Raw genomic sequence first — 14411 nt, 5'->3', positions numbered from 1 at the left:
AAAAATCCAGTCGGAAACATCTCCGATATTGACGTTATTGCTCCAAATGAGAGAATAGTTATTATGCTCTGAGAACTGCAATATTATATGGACGTGGCATAAAGGGAGACACTATTAGGTTGCATCATGAGAAAGGTCGAATTATTTCGCAAGTCAGAATATCTTAATTTATTTGACTATTATTTGACTTGATTATCTTTCATGTACCTCCCATGCTGTCCAACATATCTAAATATTTTGTACCAGTACACATTATTTCTATATCAAAATGTCACATTGTTTATGTTTTGTTTGATTTAAGCACAAATCATTAACGAACATCCATACATGTATATTTGTATATGGTTGCAGTTTAAAACTCTCTTAAAACAATCTTAAAGTGACATTGAGCTATTTTTGTCCACAGAAAAAAAAACATGTTTCTCAAAGGGATAGATGAAGGCAGCATGGCAACAGTCTCAGGGACTGTGTGTGTGTGTGTGTGTGTGTGTGTGTGTGTGTGTGTGTGTGTGTGTGTGTGTGTGTGCGTGTGCGTGTGCGTGCGCGTGTGCGTGCGTGGGGCAAACGACGAGTGCCATTCTCTTCATCTTTCTCACACACTTGCACACACCCGCGCGCAACTTTACAACACAGGGGCACGCACAATCTTGCGCACGCGCGAACGCACCTACTCTAGTGTCCTCGTTCCATCTTTATCCATCTCTCTCTCGCTACGGCGCTCATGCAGTATGTGCGTCCCTGCTCGGTAATGAAGAAGAAGGGCACCGCCACCGCTCCTCTCGGTCACGGATCCGTTCCTCCCGTGTGCTTTTCTTAACCGCACACTGACCTTTTTTTCCTCCCCGGTGTGCCCGCATCTTGGCTTTGCTTTCCATTTATTTTTTTCACATGGAGGCGGAGCAAGGTAATCTTGTAGAGAAACCTTCCGAGGAGATCTGAGTGAAAACGGTGTGTTGGATTTAAACCTGACCGAATGATAACGATATGAGTCTCCCTACCGGAGTGCTTGATGTGCTCACCTCCTCCGTTTTCTCGTCCCGGGGGTCCTGAGGATGCGGCTGGTAGCGCAGGTACCTGTCCTGGTTTCACACCGTTTCGGTTCGTCCCGGTAGACTGATCGCTGTCCGGCGCTGTGGTGTTCAAAGGGAACTCCTGAGTGATTTAAAAAAAATAGAACCGGATCCGCCACCAGCAGGCTGCCAGATGGATAACTACTCTACTTTACAACGTAAGGCAACATGGGTTGACACATACCTGCTGCAGTGCTTGCCATTCAGTGTGTTAATGACCGCTTAATGAATAATCCCATTGATATCGATAAGGACTTCATAGTCTTGACATTAATGCACACAATGCCATTTTTATATCCAACATGTCCTGTAGATCGGCTGTCGTACATTTTCTACATATAGTTCACATGCATCTCATGATTTTCTCATGGCTATAAATGTTTAATAAGGATACTATCATGCGACAAATAATGGCATTACCTAATATGTGCAACAACGTCTAGCACTGTCTACTGCATGTAGATGTTTCCCCACTTATATCTCTATCACAGTTGTCTCTTCATCATTTCATAGAGCCTCATCTTCAGGCCTTTCAAGATGAGCTAATGAAACAGCCATGACTGCAGGGTAGGGGGGGGGGGGGGGAGATGATGTGTGTGTGAGAGAAAATGATATATGATGCAGTGTCATATACTCTCCTGTCTTGACATATTGCACCCAGCAGTATTGCCATGATAGCTTTATGCTCTCATATAAGATATTATCACACACACACACACACACACACACACACACACACACACACACACACACACACACACACACACACACACACACACACACACACACACACACACACACACACACACACACACACACACACACACACACACACACACACACACACACCTGTTAAATCGTGCAGCCTGAGGTATTGCAGCTTATTAGCCTATCTGGCCCATTATTTAGCTGTATCAGTCACGCTTGTAATGACAAAGGCTTGTTAACTATCTGGCTAAATGCTTTATTACCGCTGTTATACACCTGTACAAGGTTAGAGGGTTTAATTGTCAGCATCGTAATGTTTCATGGTTATGTGCTGTGATTTCTCTAGTTGTCCTATTACTAAACAGCACACATACTGAATGTCTTTCTGACTTGTAGCGCCAGGGCACTCCGGGCAGCTACATGCAAAAAAGGGCTTCTTTTAATCAAAGGGAATATTTAATTGCGATCTTCAATGCAACATATTTCAAAGCTTCTCTGTCTGTGCTGCCTCTAAGATGAGTTCTATTAATACATTTTAATTTCATCTGGGCTTTGCGGTCACTTCTATTAGCCTTATGTTGTATCATTTTTAAAAACAGGCCATGCTCTGTTTTCAGTATTGGTCTCTTTCTTTGGTTTCATGTAGCAGTGTAACGTTGCTGCCTTCTTGGCCAGGTCAGCATTGTAAATTAGATTTTATCTCAATGCTTTTTATCTGGTTAAATAAAGGTTAAATACAAAAATAAAAGATTGTGGTCTACACAACATATATCCTAATGTCCTTATTCTACTACATGTATGGATTCAGTTAAAGTATGGTTGGCTTATAGATGTGGCAGACTTGGTAGTTTATTTTTGGAGACTTTAAACTGATTATTAAGACTGTGCCCTACAGTAATATCATCGACAAAAACAATACATTACCTGGAAGAATGTACTCTTATGGGAATGTTTTTTATATTTATTTTCTTATGTCTTGTAATTGCACTGTTCAGGAACCTGCAAACTAAGTTCATACATTACATAACTACACCGTAGTTGTTTAGATGTTATGACAATAAACCTTTGAATCTTGTATCTATAATCTTATTGTCACCATATACATGCACACAATGTCTGCACTAGAGTCTTGAAGTAGTTTATGTAGGTATTTCCATTTTCACATGGCTAGATCCAAACACATTTACAGGTAAATGTTGTACCTTTATTCTTTTACATTTACCCAACATCTGTGGGTTAAACCCCCCTTTTATCAAATCATATAAGTCTGAAATTGCGTCCCTAAAGTTGATTTCTTTATGTGTGTGGTATTTCAACCTTCAACACAAATCAACTTGAGGCAAAAGTCTTGCGAATTTTAGTGCTGCTTTCACTTTAATTCATTCCTTAAACATATTTTAAATATGTTAGCATTTAAGTATCCAGCTGTGTATTCCTCCACTGCTCAGAGCTGGTTTTAGGTGTCTGTGGTTGCTTTTCTTCCAGCTGTTAGTAGCTGATGGGTTAGTCCATTGATTGGTCTGTTTAACAGAAATGGTTTGATCATCGATAAATCCTTAATGTCATTTTTTTTGGGCAGTGAATATCTTTGGCTTTCACACTGAATTGGACAATTATGAAGATGCCAAGTGGACTGTATTTGATTACTTTATAACATTGTATGGACCAAACACATATATGTCTGAATCTTTATGGTTTTTCCACTTATTGTAAGTCGCTTTGTATAAAAGTGTCAGCTAAGATATATGTAATGTAATATCTAACCACATGTGAACATGGGCAAATTAGCAAATAATAAAAACACATAGTTAAATGGAGCCCCAATTTAACATTGCATTTATCGTTGAAATGGTTATATCTTCTCTCTTCATTAGTTCCTTATAATGGGAAATAAAATCAGAAAGATTAAGAAAGAGAAGCAGTGTCCATATTCGAGATGTAAGTTATGTTTAAAGTTTTAATAATCACAAACCCTTTCATCCGCAAATTGTTCCCAGGTTAGTCCCCAGTGTAGGTCCTTTTATGTCAGTGTAAATTGCAGTAAGCGCCTCTAGTGTTGAGTGTAATGTAAGAGGCTTCAGATCGGAGACACGATAAACGCATTAACTTTGCCTCTTCAAAAAGCAACTTGCATCCAGCCAGAGGAGGACGGCTCTCTCTCTGCTGCTCCACTACAGCTCTGACAGGACACTGTTGTTCCGCTGCTGCTGATGCTGCTGGTTGCCTAGTGACTGTATCCATGGAACCGGCTCCCGTCGTTATGGTGACGGGCCAAGGGTAAGACTTCCCTGTGAGGGTAGGGGGACAGAGATACTGGTGTGTGTGTGTGTGTGTGTGTGTGTGTGTGTGTGTGTGTGTGTGTGTGTGTGTGTGTGTGTGTGTGTGTGTGTGTGTGTGTGTGTGTGTGTGTGTGTGTGTGTGTGTGTGTGTGTGTGTGTGTGTGTGTGTGTGTGTGTGTGTGTGTGTGTGTGTGTGTGTGTGTGTGTGTGTGTGTGTGTGTGTGTGTGTGTGTGTGTGTGTGTGTGTGTGTGTGTGTGTGTGTGTGTGTGTGTGTGTGTGTGTGTGTGTGTGTGTGTGTGTGTGTGTGTGATGATGAGGATGAATAGCAATGTTTTTCAGGGTTTATGATGATTGTGCAGGCTATGACTTTGATGTATTGGTGTTGTCAGTTGTGTTGATGCCACACATCGTGCTAGAGAAAGTGATGAGTCTCGTTGAGTTAACTGAGTCTAGATATTGGAACTTCTTTAATGTCAGCGCCACAAGGACTTACTAGCAATTTATTTGCAAGAATATGACCAAAAAAGGCTTCCAAGACGGGGAGAACTAAACCGGGATGTGTTTAGGATATTTTTACAAAATGTGGATTGTTTGGCACAAACTGTGCTGCCTATGGATGCACAGTTGAGAAGAATAGCTGCAGGATAGAGCTGCAACACATAAATGAATCTGCAACTTGTTTCTTACAATAAAACATAATCATTTCTTAAGCAAAAATGTATAGAAAATGTAGATTTTCTTGTTCTTCATCATAAACTCAATATACAGGACTGTCTCAGAAAATTAGAATATTGTGATAAAGTTCTTTATTTTCTGTAATGCAATTAAAAAAACAAAAATGTCATACATTCTGGATTCATTACAAATCAACTGAAATATTGCAAGCCTTTTATTATTTTAATATTGCTGATTATGGCATACAGCTTAAGAAAACTCAAAAATCCTATCTCAAAAAATTAGAATAGTTCCTCAGACCAAGTAAAAAAAAAAGATTTATAACAGCAAAACACAATCAAACATTTGAAAATGTCCATTAATGCACTCAGTACTTGGTTGGGAATCCTTTTGCACGGATTACTGCATCAATGCGGCGTGGCATGGAGGCAATCAGCCTGTGGCATTGCTGAGGTGTTATGGATGCCCAGGATGCTTCAATAGCGGCCTTTAGCTCATTAGCATTGTTGGGTCTGGTGTCTTTCAGCTTCTTCTTCACAATACCCCACATATTCTCTATGGGGTTCAGGTCAGGGGAATTTGCAGGCCAATCGAGGACAGTAATGCCATGGTCAGTACACCAGTTACTGGTGGTTTTGGCACTGTGGGCAGGTGCCAGATCATGCTGGAAAATGAATTCCTCATCTCCATAGAGCTTTTCAGCAGACGGAAGCATGTAGTGCTCTAAAATCTCTTGGTACACAGCTGCATTTACTCTGGGCTTGATGAAACACAGTGGACCAACACCAGCAGCTGACATGGCTCCCCAAACCATCGCTGACTGTGGGAACTTCACACTGGATTTCAAGCAACTTGGATTTTGCTCCTCTCCAGCCTTTCTCCAGACTCTGGCGCCTTGACTTCCAAATGAAATACAAAACTTGCTTTCGTCTGAAAAGAGGACTTTGGACCACTGTGCAACTGTCCAGTGCTTCTTTTCCTTAGCCCAAGTCAGACGCCTCTTCCGTTGTCTTGAGTTCAGAAGTGGCTTGACCATGGGAATACGGCTATTGTAGCCCATTTCCCGGACACGTCTGTGAACAGTGACTTTTGATACCTGGACTCCAGCTTCAGTCCACTGTCTTTGAAGCTCCCCCAAATTCTGGAAGCGACTCTTCTTCACAATGCTGTTAAGGCTGCGGTCATCTCTCTTGGTTGTGCAGCGTTTCCTGCCACATTTCCCCCTTCCAACAGACTTTTTGTGGATGTGCTTTGAAACTGCACTCTGTGAACAGCTTGCTCTTTGAGAAATTTCTTTTTGTGTCTTACCCTCCTGATGGAGGGTGTCAATGACGGTCCTCTGGACAGCAGTCAGATCAGCAGTCTTCCCCATACTTGTGATTTAGTTTACTGAACCAAGCTGAGTGTTTTTCAAGGCTCAGGAAACCCTTGCAGGTGTTTCGAGTTAATTCGACGATTCAAGTGATTCGTTGAACACCCTACTAGTATACTTTTTCATGATATTCTAATATTTAGAGATAGGATATTTGAGTTTTCTTAAGCTGTATGCCATAATCAGCAATATTAAAATAATAAAAGGCTTGCAATATTTCAGTTGATTTGTAATGAATCCAGAATGTATGACATTTTTGTTTTTTTAATTGCATTACAGAAAATAAAGAACTTTATCACAATATTCTAATTTTCTGAGACAGTCCTGTATGTGTGTCTGACTGGTGGCTGTACAAAATAAAAAAAAATTTAAGGCATGCATTTTGAAACCTTTTTCATCCTATTTTCACTCAACAGTTAATCAAATGATTGAGGAAGAAATTCACAGATAACTCAGTTAAAACATATATATTATATATATAACATATATATTTTCACAAACAATAACATCCTTAGTTTAAATGTTTCTAAATGTATCTAATGTAGTCATAAATCCTTATTTCAGGCCTACAGGAATCAAATGTTCTCCCATTTGGGATTATGGAGTCTGACTTGAAGCAGTGTGTCTTGTTTGAGCAGACACTACACGCTAACAATGTCATGCAATGTTGCTGCATTTTCTTACAACTTCCAAATCCATGTTAGGAAACCTTTGCAGGATTTTCGAGAAGCATAGAGAAGGGAGGGAGGGAGGAGGAACAGACAGAAACATTATCCTCTTGGCCACGGCACGTACTGTACTAGGCTCACACAGGCTCCATGAAACTGTTCCAAACTGGTCTCTCACAGGATAAATGTATCTAATCCGTTTTGTTCATTTAGTTTAATGTGATTTTTTTCCTTCACTGCGAGCACAGATTCATGTGGGAGCATCCGCTCTGTCCCTTCTCCAGCCTCGTTGACAGTGTTGCCATGGTTGCATCATGCACATTGTTCTCTCCGGGGTGACATAATTCTTTGGCTCCAATAAGAGATCATGGATGCTGTTCCTATAGGCCTTCAGTCTAACAAGAAAATGAATCTCTGTGTGAACTATTTAACTTCATCCAATGCTTACAGTTCTATTTTCGCCCGGGATGGTCCTCCTATAGTACATTATGCATTCCTTTAGGTAAAACTAGTCAGGTGTCTGTGGCGTGAAGCGGTCATAGTTCTGATTTGTGTGCTTTTGTAGAAAGAGAACAACTTGTCCAGGCAAAATACAAACATTGGTTGACATTGGAGACTTAAGGATGAGCATTAACATAAGTAATAAGGACATAATGACTTGTTTCAAATGCCTGTCATCAGGGCAAAAGGGGTGTTTGTTTGGACATTGATCTCTTTTGATAATAGTTTAAGTGATTTAAAGTGCAATAATGTTGGTTTTATGGCATTGAAAATTGAATTAAATGTTGGTTTGGACTGCTGGTCAAGACATTATGGAATCTTCACCTTGTGCTCTGGGAAAAGGTGACAACCTTTTTTCTGACACTAAAACCCAATTGATTGATTAAATAATCAAGGAGAAAATGGGTATAGATTTGTCAACAAGCAAAATAAGTGTTCGTTACATCCCTTCTTCAACTGTGTTTTGAGACGTTTTGGTGGATGATTTGTTCTGTTTATTTGTTGGTTTTATAAAAGACATTTAAAGTTGTTTCATTGACACCTTTGAACATCTTGTAATGTTTTTATAATCTGTATTCTCGGTGTGATTAATCTATATCAACACAATCTACAACACAGAAAGGAAAATGAAAGTAATTATTAGTTGCACCCCTATTTTCTTTTTTAAATTCCCGTTGAGGCAGGTCAAGTGACTCCCCAGGCTTCACTTTAAGATCTGGTGTCCTCAGCTGTGGCTCACCAGGCATCTCTCGTATGATACAGTGATGGGACAGGACACAGAGCTCCTGGTATTTTTCTGTCTCAACAAAAAATCTCCCCTCATCTATTCTGACAGCTACAAGAGCATCAGCCATGATGACCTGTCTCTGCCAAGGAGGAAGTCAAACCAGGATATTGCAGATAGAGAATGCAAACTATAGTTGGCGGTGCATTCTGGGACAATGCAGCTTCTCAGGGGTGATAGTGTTGATATGTTCAGATGATACTTACTGTTGGTTCTCGGAGGACAACACACATTTAATGGTGGCAGTCTAAATGTATGTGGATTGTGGACACATTAACAGTTTGGCAGAAGTCTTAGGAAACCATGCAGTGGTAAACAACATGGCAGGACTGTAACAAGGTGTTTCACACAATAGGCTCAGTGTGTGTGTGTGTGTGTGTGTGTGTGTGTGTGTGTGTGTGTGTGTGTGTGTGTGTGTGTGTGTGTGTGTGTGTGTGTGTGTGTGTGTGTGTGTGTGTGTGTGTGTGTGCGCAAAGCTGAGTCTTTCACACTTGTCCAATGTGTCACACAGTGTGACCCAGTGTTTCTGCTGATACTGCGAGGTGTGTGTGTGTTTTATCTTCCTCCATGCTGTCTCTTTGTTTCTTCCCTGTTCAGTTTCAACCTGATAGTATCCAAAGCCAAGGACAAGTTTCTTATTTTGAACCCATGACTCCAATTGAATTCCTCAAATTGTGTCAACCCCTTCCATTAGAGAAGTCAAGTACTTATTTAAATCTAAGGAGGACATTTCTCACCTTGCCTTATTTCAGCTTTCTGTTCAATACAATCTGTGTCTTTAAGCTAAACTGATTGTAAAATGATGTAAATTGAGGCAGTTTTTTTACTCACTGAGTAAAAAGACAAATTAAATCCTAGGTTTTTGTGGAAAGTGATTTTTTTTACAGCAGATAAATACCGAAGCTGTAATGTCCTATAAGTAAATTCCTTTTAGGAAACAGGTGTGAGTTTTAACATTGAAGATCTAACATCGATTTTTAACAAAATGCTTTTCTGCAAAAACAAAACAAAAACCCTTGAAAGATTAGATTTTTGGCCAAATCTATACTTTTATACAATTTTTCACTTTATAATAGTTAAGCTGGAATCTAGAACATTATAACATAATGAGGCATCTTGTGAACATTTTTTTCCAAGGGAAACATCTCAGCTGGCAGGATGCCTTTTCAGATGCTTTCAATTATTTAAAAATTACTAATACTTCTGATGTACGTATGACATGAATTCATCCAGTCATTCCTGGAAATGGGAACCCAGTTCCAGGAATGACTTTCTCCCAGAGGACAGCAGGAGGAGGATGGTCTCCCTGCATCCTGTGCTGGTTGGTCCACGTGTTGCCGTGCGCGACCCAGTCTCCTTTTAGATTCACAATGGCCCGGGCAGCCTCCGGTCTGAGGTCTTAGTTAGACAACTCAGAGTACGTCAACATGTTTGAATGTGAGTGAGAGGCTGACAGAGAACAACCCTTAGGCTTCTGTTAGCGTCTTGAACATCCACTCATCCGTCCCAAATTCAGAGCTTTTATCATGGAGGTAATTTAAAGTTATTGAGTTTATAAATAATGGTGATTGCATTGAAGCAAAAAATAACCAGAGCCTCCATTAATGAAAGAGCTAGGATGAGATAAAAACAGAAATTTAGAAAGGTGTGTGATTGCAATATGCATGAGATCGGAATCAGTAGCATCCTGGAGTTTCTTACGTATCGACGGAGTCATGAGGAACTTTTAAAGACCAGAGTGAGACTGAAAGGCAGAGAAGAAGAATGGGTTGAAAGCAGGATAGTAATCTCTGTAAATGGACAGCATCTGCCTTCCGTCCTGCGCTGTCTGTCTCGGCTCGGCTATCATTGGCTATCAGACAGGAAGAGACTGAGAGATGGCTTCTCTCTGGATGTACCGGGGTTCGCTGCTCTTTGGCATTTTATCAACTCAATACGATTTTTCCTATGTAATCACCACGTCTTCATGTGTATAAGTTCTTCTTTAGAGGAGAGGTCTGGCCATTTTTCAACAAATCAAATGACAATACCCAAACCAACATTACAACAATCTGTCTCCCCAAACTTTTCCATATCAGCATCATCCCTTCCTGCTGAAAAATGTAAGTACAATACTATCTGCATCAAAATATACCTAAACTATCAAAATATAAGGACCATTTCAGAATATTCCAATATTATGTTAAAATTATGCATTCATGTGTTCATCACTTTATTGTTGCAGCTGATAAATATGGGGCTATTTTTTATCTATCACTGATTATTCTAAGTACAGCTTTCAACATACAGCACATGTAGTGGAATACAAGTATAAAGTAAAATAAAATGAAAATACTTAAATAAAGTCCCTCAACAGTATACTTGTGCACATGTTCTTCATTGGGGACTATTTTCAGCTGCAGATTTGGTGCAATGACAATATTTCTGACAGCTGTCTGGTGTATGTGGGAGCAACTCAACATTTTTGTGTGTGTGTGTGTGTGTGTGTGTGTGTGTTTTCTGTTTAATGAAGGAACATGTCAACCAGTGTAACATTGTGGCTCGTTCATGTGTTTTTAGTTGTAATCTCTCACAAAGCAGATGATATATTTACGATTGAGATTTTGGCTAGCCAAGTGTGGAAGTCCACCACTGCTGTGTACATGACAAGGAGCGAGATTAGGGTGATCTACTTTTGCCCGAACCAAGCTGAACCTGCCATAATCAAAAGAGGAAATGGTTACTTTATTTTCCACACCTTCATTACAGTAGCAGTAAGTAATGAATGCTTTGACAGCAAGTAAAGACAAAATAAAAGCCTCACCTTAAAGCAACCAGTAGTAATGCACTTATTTCATATTATGAATTTCCACTTGTCATAACAGGGAAACGCACAACAGTAACGTGAAAAATGGAAGACATTGTTACATTGATCAGTCCCAGTTGGGATTTATTTTTATTATTTCTGCTAGAAAATGTTCTTCTGTGGGGGCTTTTGTTACGATATCTGAGAGGACCCAAACGCAGGACACGGCAGAGTGTTCAAAAAGGGTTTATTAGTGAACAAAAGGTGCGGGAAGGATAATCCGGCAGGAGTGGCGGGAGTGGAGGCTGGTGACGACAACACGGCGGTCAGAGAATGATCCTGGAGCACAGGAAGAAAACACGTTAGCGTCAGAACATCCAGAAATAAGGTAGCTGATAATGCTGAGTAGCCTGGAGGTTTACCACTGTGGTTTAACAACGATCTGGCGCCGACAGGTTGTGGAGCCTCTGCTGATATGCCGTTGTAGATGGCTGATGAGAATCAGGTGTGAGGGTGAACAGCTGATTGCAGCAGGTGAGCCGGGAGCCAGAGTGACAGCCACCACGCCCACACAACAGGCAAAGGGAAAACATCCCCAAGGAGGCGGCTGGAAATGGACAGCCACCACAGTACCCCCCCCTTAAGGGACGCCTCCAGGCGGCCTACCTGGTCTACCAGGTCTATCAGGGTTATCCCGGTGGAAGTCCCGTACCAGGGACGCGTCGTCGATGTTTCGCCGGGGAACCCAAGACCTCTCCTCCAGGCCATAGCCCTCCCAATCCACGAGATATTGGAATCCCCTTCCACGGCGACGAACGTCCAACAATCGCCTGACGGTGTAGGTTGGGTGACCATCGATGATGCGGGGGGGTGGGGGAAGAGTCACTGGAGGAGACAAGGGGGCTGCTGGCAACAGGTTTTAGCAGAGAAACATGAAAAGTAGGGTGAACCTTCATGTGTGGGGGAAGCTTGAGCTTGACTGCAGATGGGTTAACAACAGAGTCGATGATGAAGGGGCCGACATAACGTGGCGTGAGTTTTTTAGACTCTGTCTTGAGTGGGAGGTCTTTGGAGGAAAGCCAAACACTCTGACCTGGTAAGTAGTTGGGGGCCGGGGTCCTGTGACGGTCTGCGATGAGGCGGTTGCGGGCAGCGGAACGGAGCAGGGCGGCTCGGGTGTCCTTCCACACCTTACGACAGCGTCGAAGGTGGGTCTGAATGGAAGGAACAGCAACTTCCTCTTTCTGTGCTGGAAACAGGGGTGGTTGAAAACCCATGGCACAATGAAAAGGTGAAATACCTGTGGCTGCATTTGACAGGGAGTTGTGGGCATATTCGATCCATGGCAGATGTGGGCACCATGAAGAGGGGTTCCTGAAAGCCACACAGCGGAGAGCCGCTCCCAGCTCCTGGTTGGCCCGTTCCGTTTGCCCGTTTGTTTGAGGATGATAACCCGACGACAGGCTCACCGATGCTCCCAGAGCCCGACAGAAGACTTTCCAAACGTGGGAAATGAACTGGGGACCCCGGTCAGAAACGATGTCGGTGGGGATTCCATGTAGTCGAACAACGTGGTTGACCAGAAGATCTGCAGTCTCTCGGGCTGTGGGAAGCTTGGGGAGAGCAACAAAGTGTACCATCTTGGAAAATCTGTCCACAATAGTTAGGATGATGGTATTACCTTGTGAGAGTGGAAGTCCAGTAACGAAATCCAAGGCCACATGCGACCAAGGGCGACTAGGTACTGGCAGCGGGCGAAGCAGACCAGAGGGAGGTTGGTGGGAGGACTTGGCGAGGGCACATACTGTACAGGCAGCAACAAAGACCCTGGTGTCTTGAGCCATGGAAGGCCACCAGAACCGCTGTCTGAGGATAAACAGTGTGCGATGGACACCAGGATGACACGAGAGACGGGAGGCGTGTGCCCACTGCAGGACCTTGGAGCGGACAGAGATAGGCACAAAGAGATTATTAGCTGGGCAGTTACCTGGGTTAGGCTGCGCCCGCTGAGCCTCCTTAACAAGTGACTCAATCTCCCAAGTAACAGCTGCTACCACGCAGGAGGCAGGCAGGATGGTGTCTGGACCGGCAGCTGGTTCTTCGGAAGCAAACTGGCGAGAGAGAGCGTCCGGCTTGAGGTTCCGTGACCCTGGGCGGTAGGTAAGGGTGAATGAGAAGCGACCGAAATACAGAGCCCATCGAGCCTGACGGGAGTTAAGGCGCTTGGCAGTTTGGATGTAAGCCAAGTTTTTGTGGTCTGTCCATACAATAAAAGGGAGCTCAGCTCCCTCCAGCCAGTGTCTCCACTCCTCTAGGGCAAGTTTGACAGCCAGCAGCTCTCTGTTACCCACGTCATAGTTTTTCTCAGCTGGAGTGAGGCGGCGGGAGAAAAATGCACAAGGGTGTAATTTTTGGTCTCTTTCCGAGCGCTGGGAAAGAACTGCGCCTACCCCGGTGTTGGAGGCATCAACCTCCACAACGAACTGGCGAGAGGAATCAGGGTGGATGAGCACAGGGGCAGTGGTGAAGAGTCTCTTTAGCTCCGAGAAGGCTGCATCGCACTCTGGGGTCCAGGAAAAGCCAGTTGTAGGGGAAGTGAGTCTGGTTAAAGGGCCCGCCACTCTGCTGTAGTCTCTGATGAAGCGCCGATAGAAATTGGCGAAACCAAGAAACTGTTGAAGCTGTTTCACTGAGGTTGGTTTTGGCCACCCTGCCACTGCTTGGATCTTCTCAGGGTCGGCCCTAATCTTTCCTCCCTCAACGATGTAGCCCAGGAATGAGACTGTGTTGACATGGAATGCGCATTTCTCCGCCTTCACAAAGAGTCTGTTTTCCAGGAGTCTCTGCAGCACCTGCCTGACATGGATAATGTGTTCCTCCTGGTTACGAGAGAATATAAGGATGTCATCCAAGTAGACGAAAACTGATTGGTTGAGGAGGTCACGGAGCACATCGTTAACCATCGACTGGAAAACTGCTGGGGCATTCATCAGTCCAAAAGGCATTACCAGATACTCGAAGTGACCGAGTGGTGTGTTAAAGGCCGTCTTCCACTCGTCCCCTTCTCGGATTCTGACGAGGTGGTAGGCATTGCGGAGATCCAGTTTGGAAAAAATTGTGGCTTCCTGGAGGGGTTCAAAGGCAGAGTTGATGAGGGGTAATGGATATCTGTTTTTTACAGTGATGGTATTAAGACCCCTGTAATCAATGCAGGGCCGCAGTGAGCGGTCCTTCTTGGACACGAAGAAAAAACCAGCTCCGACCGGGGAGGAGGATGGGCGGATGACACCGGCAGCCAGGGAGTCATGGATGTAACTCTCCATGGATTTCCTCTCAGGGCGAGACAGGTTGAACAGACGGGAGGAAGGCAGAGGGGCCCCGGGAAGAAGGTCAATAGGACAGTCGTAGGGTCGATGAGGGGGAAGAGAAAGAGCTCGCTGTTTACTGAACACTTCTCCCAGGTCATGATATTCAGTGGGGACAGATGACATGTCAGGCGGCTCGATCTTGGGTGGTGGAGTGGCGGTCTCTGCAGGCGGTAGGGCAGACTGCAGGCATGAGGATAGAC

General features: G+C 43.3%; 1 protein-coding gene across 16 annotated transcripts in view; it reads left to right on the top strand.

Moving 5' to 3' along the window:
• lrrc7 (leucine rich repeat containing 7) overlaps nt 1-14411 on the top strand; it is a 126524-nt gene that overhangs the window by 48779 nt on the left and 63334 nt on the right. For 11 of the 16 annotated variants that reach the window (XR_013807738.1, XR_013807739.1, XM_079678698.1 and 8 more), the window contains exon 1: nt 627-1228. The exons of 1 other annotated variant lie outside the window; for it this stretch is intronic. Coding sequence is in view for 13 of the 15 variants with exons in the window: in XM_079678698.1 (XP_079534824.1) it covers nt 1204-1228 (25 nt within the window). In the remaining 2 variants the exon portion in view is untranslated. Of the gene's footprint in view, nt 1-625; nt 1229-14411 lie in introns of those variants that run through there. 4 more of the 16 variants (XM_079678697.1, XM_079678693.1, XM_079678700.1 and 1 more) reach the window with 1 other exon arrangement.

This window comes from Notothenia rossii, assembly GCF_949606895.1.
Source record: "Notothenia rossii genome assembly, chromosome: 1".
Classification (NCBI taxonomy): domain Eukaryota; kingdom Metazoa; phylum Chordata; class Actinopteri; order Perciformes; family Nototheniidae; genus Notothenia; species Notothenia rossii.
The sequence above is the reverse complement of the archived record's forward strand: the minus strand, read 5'-3'. Positions and strand labels throughout refer to the sequence as shown.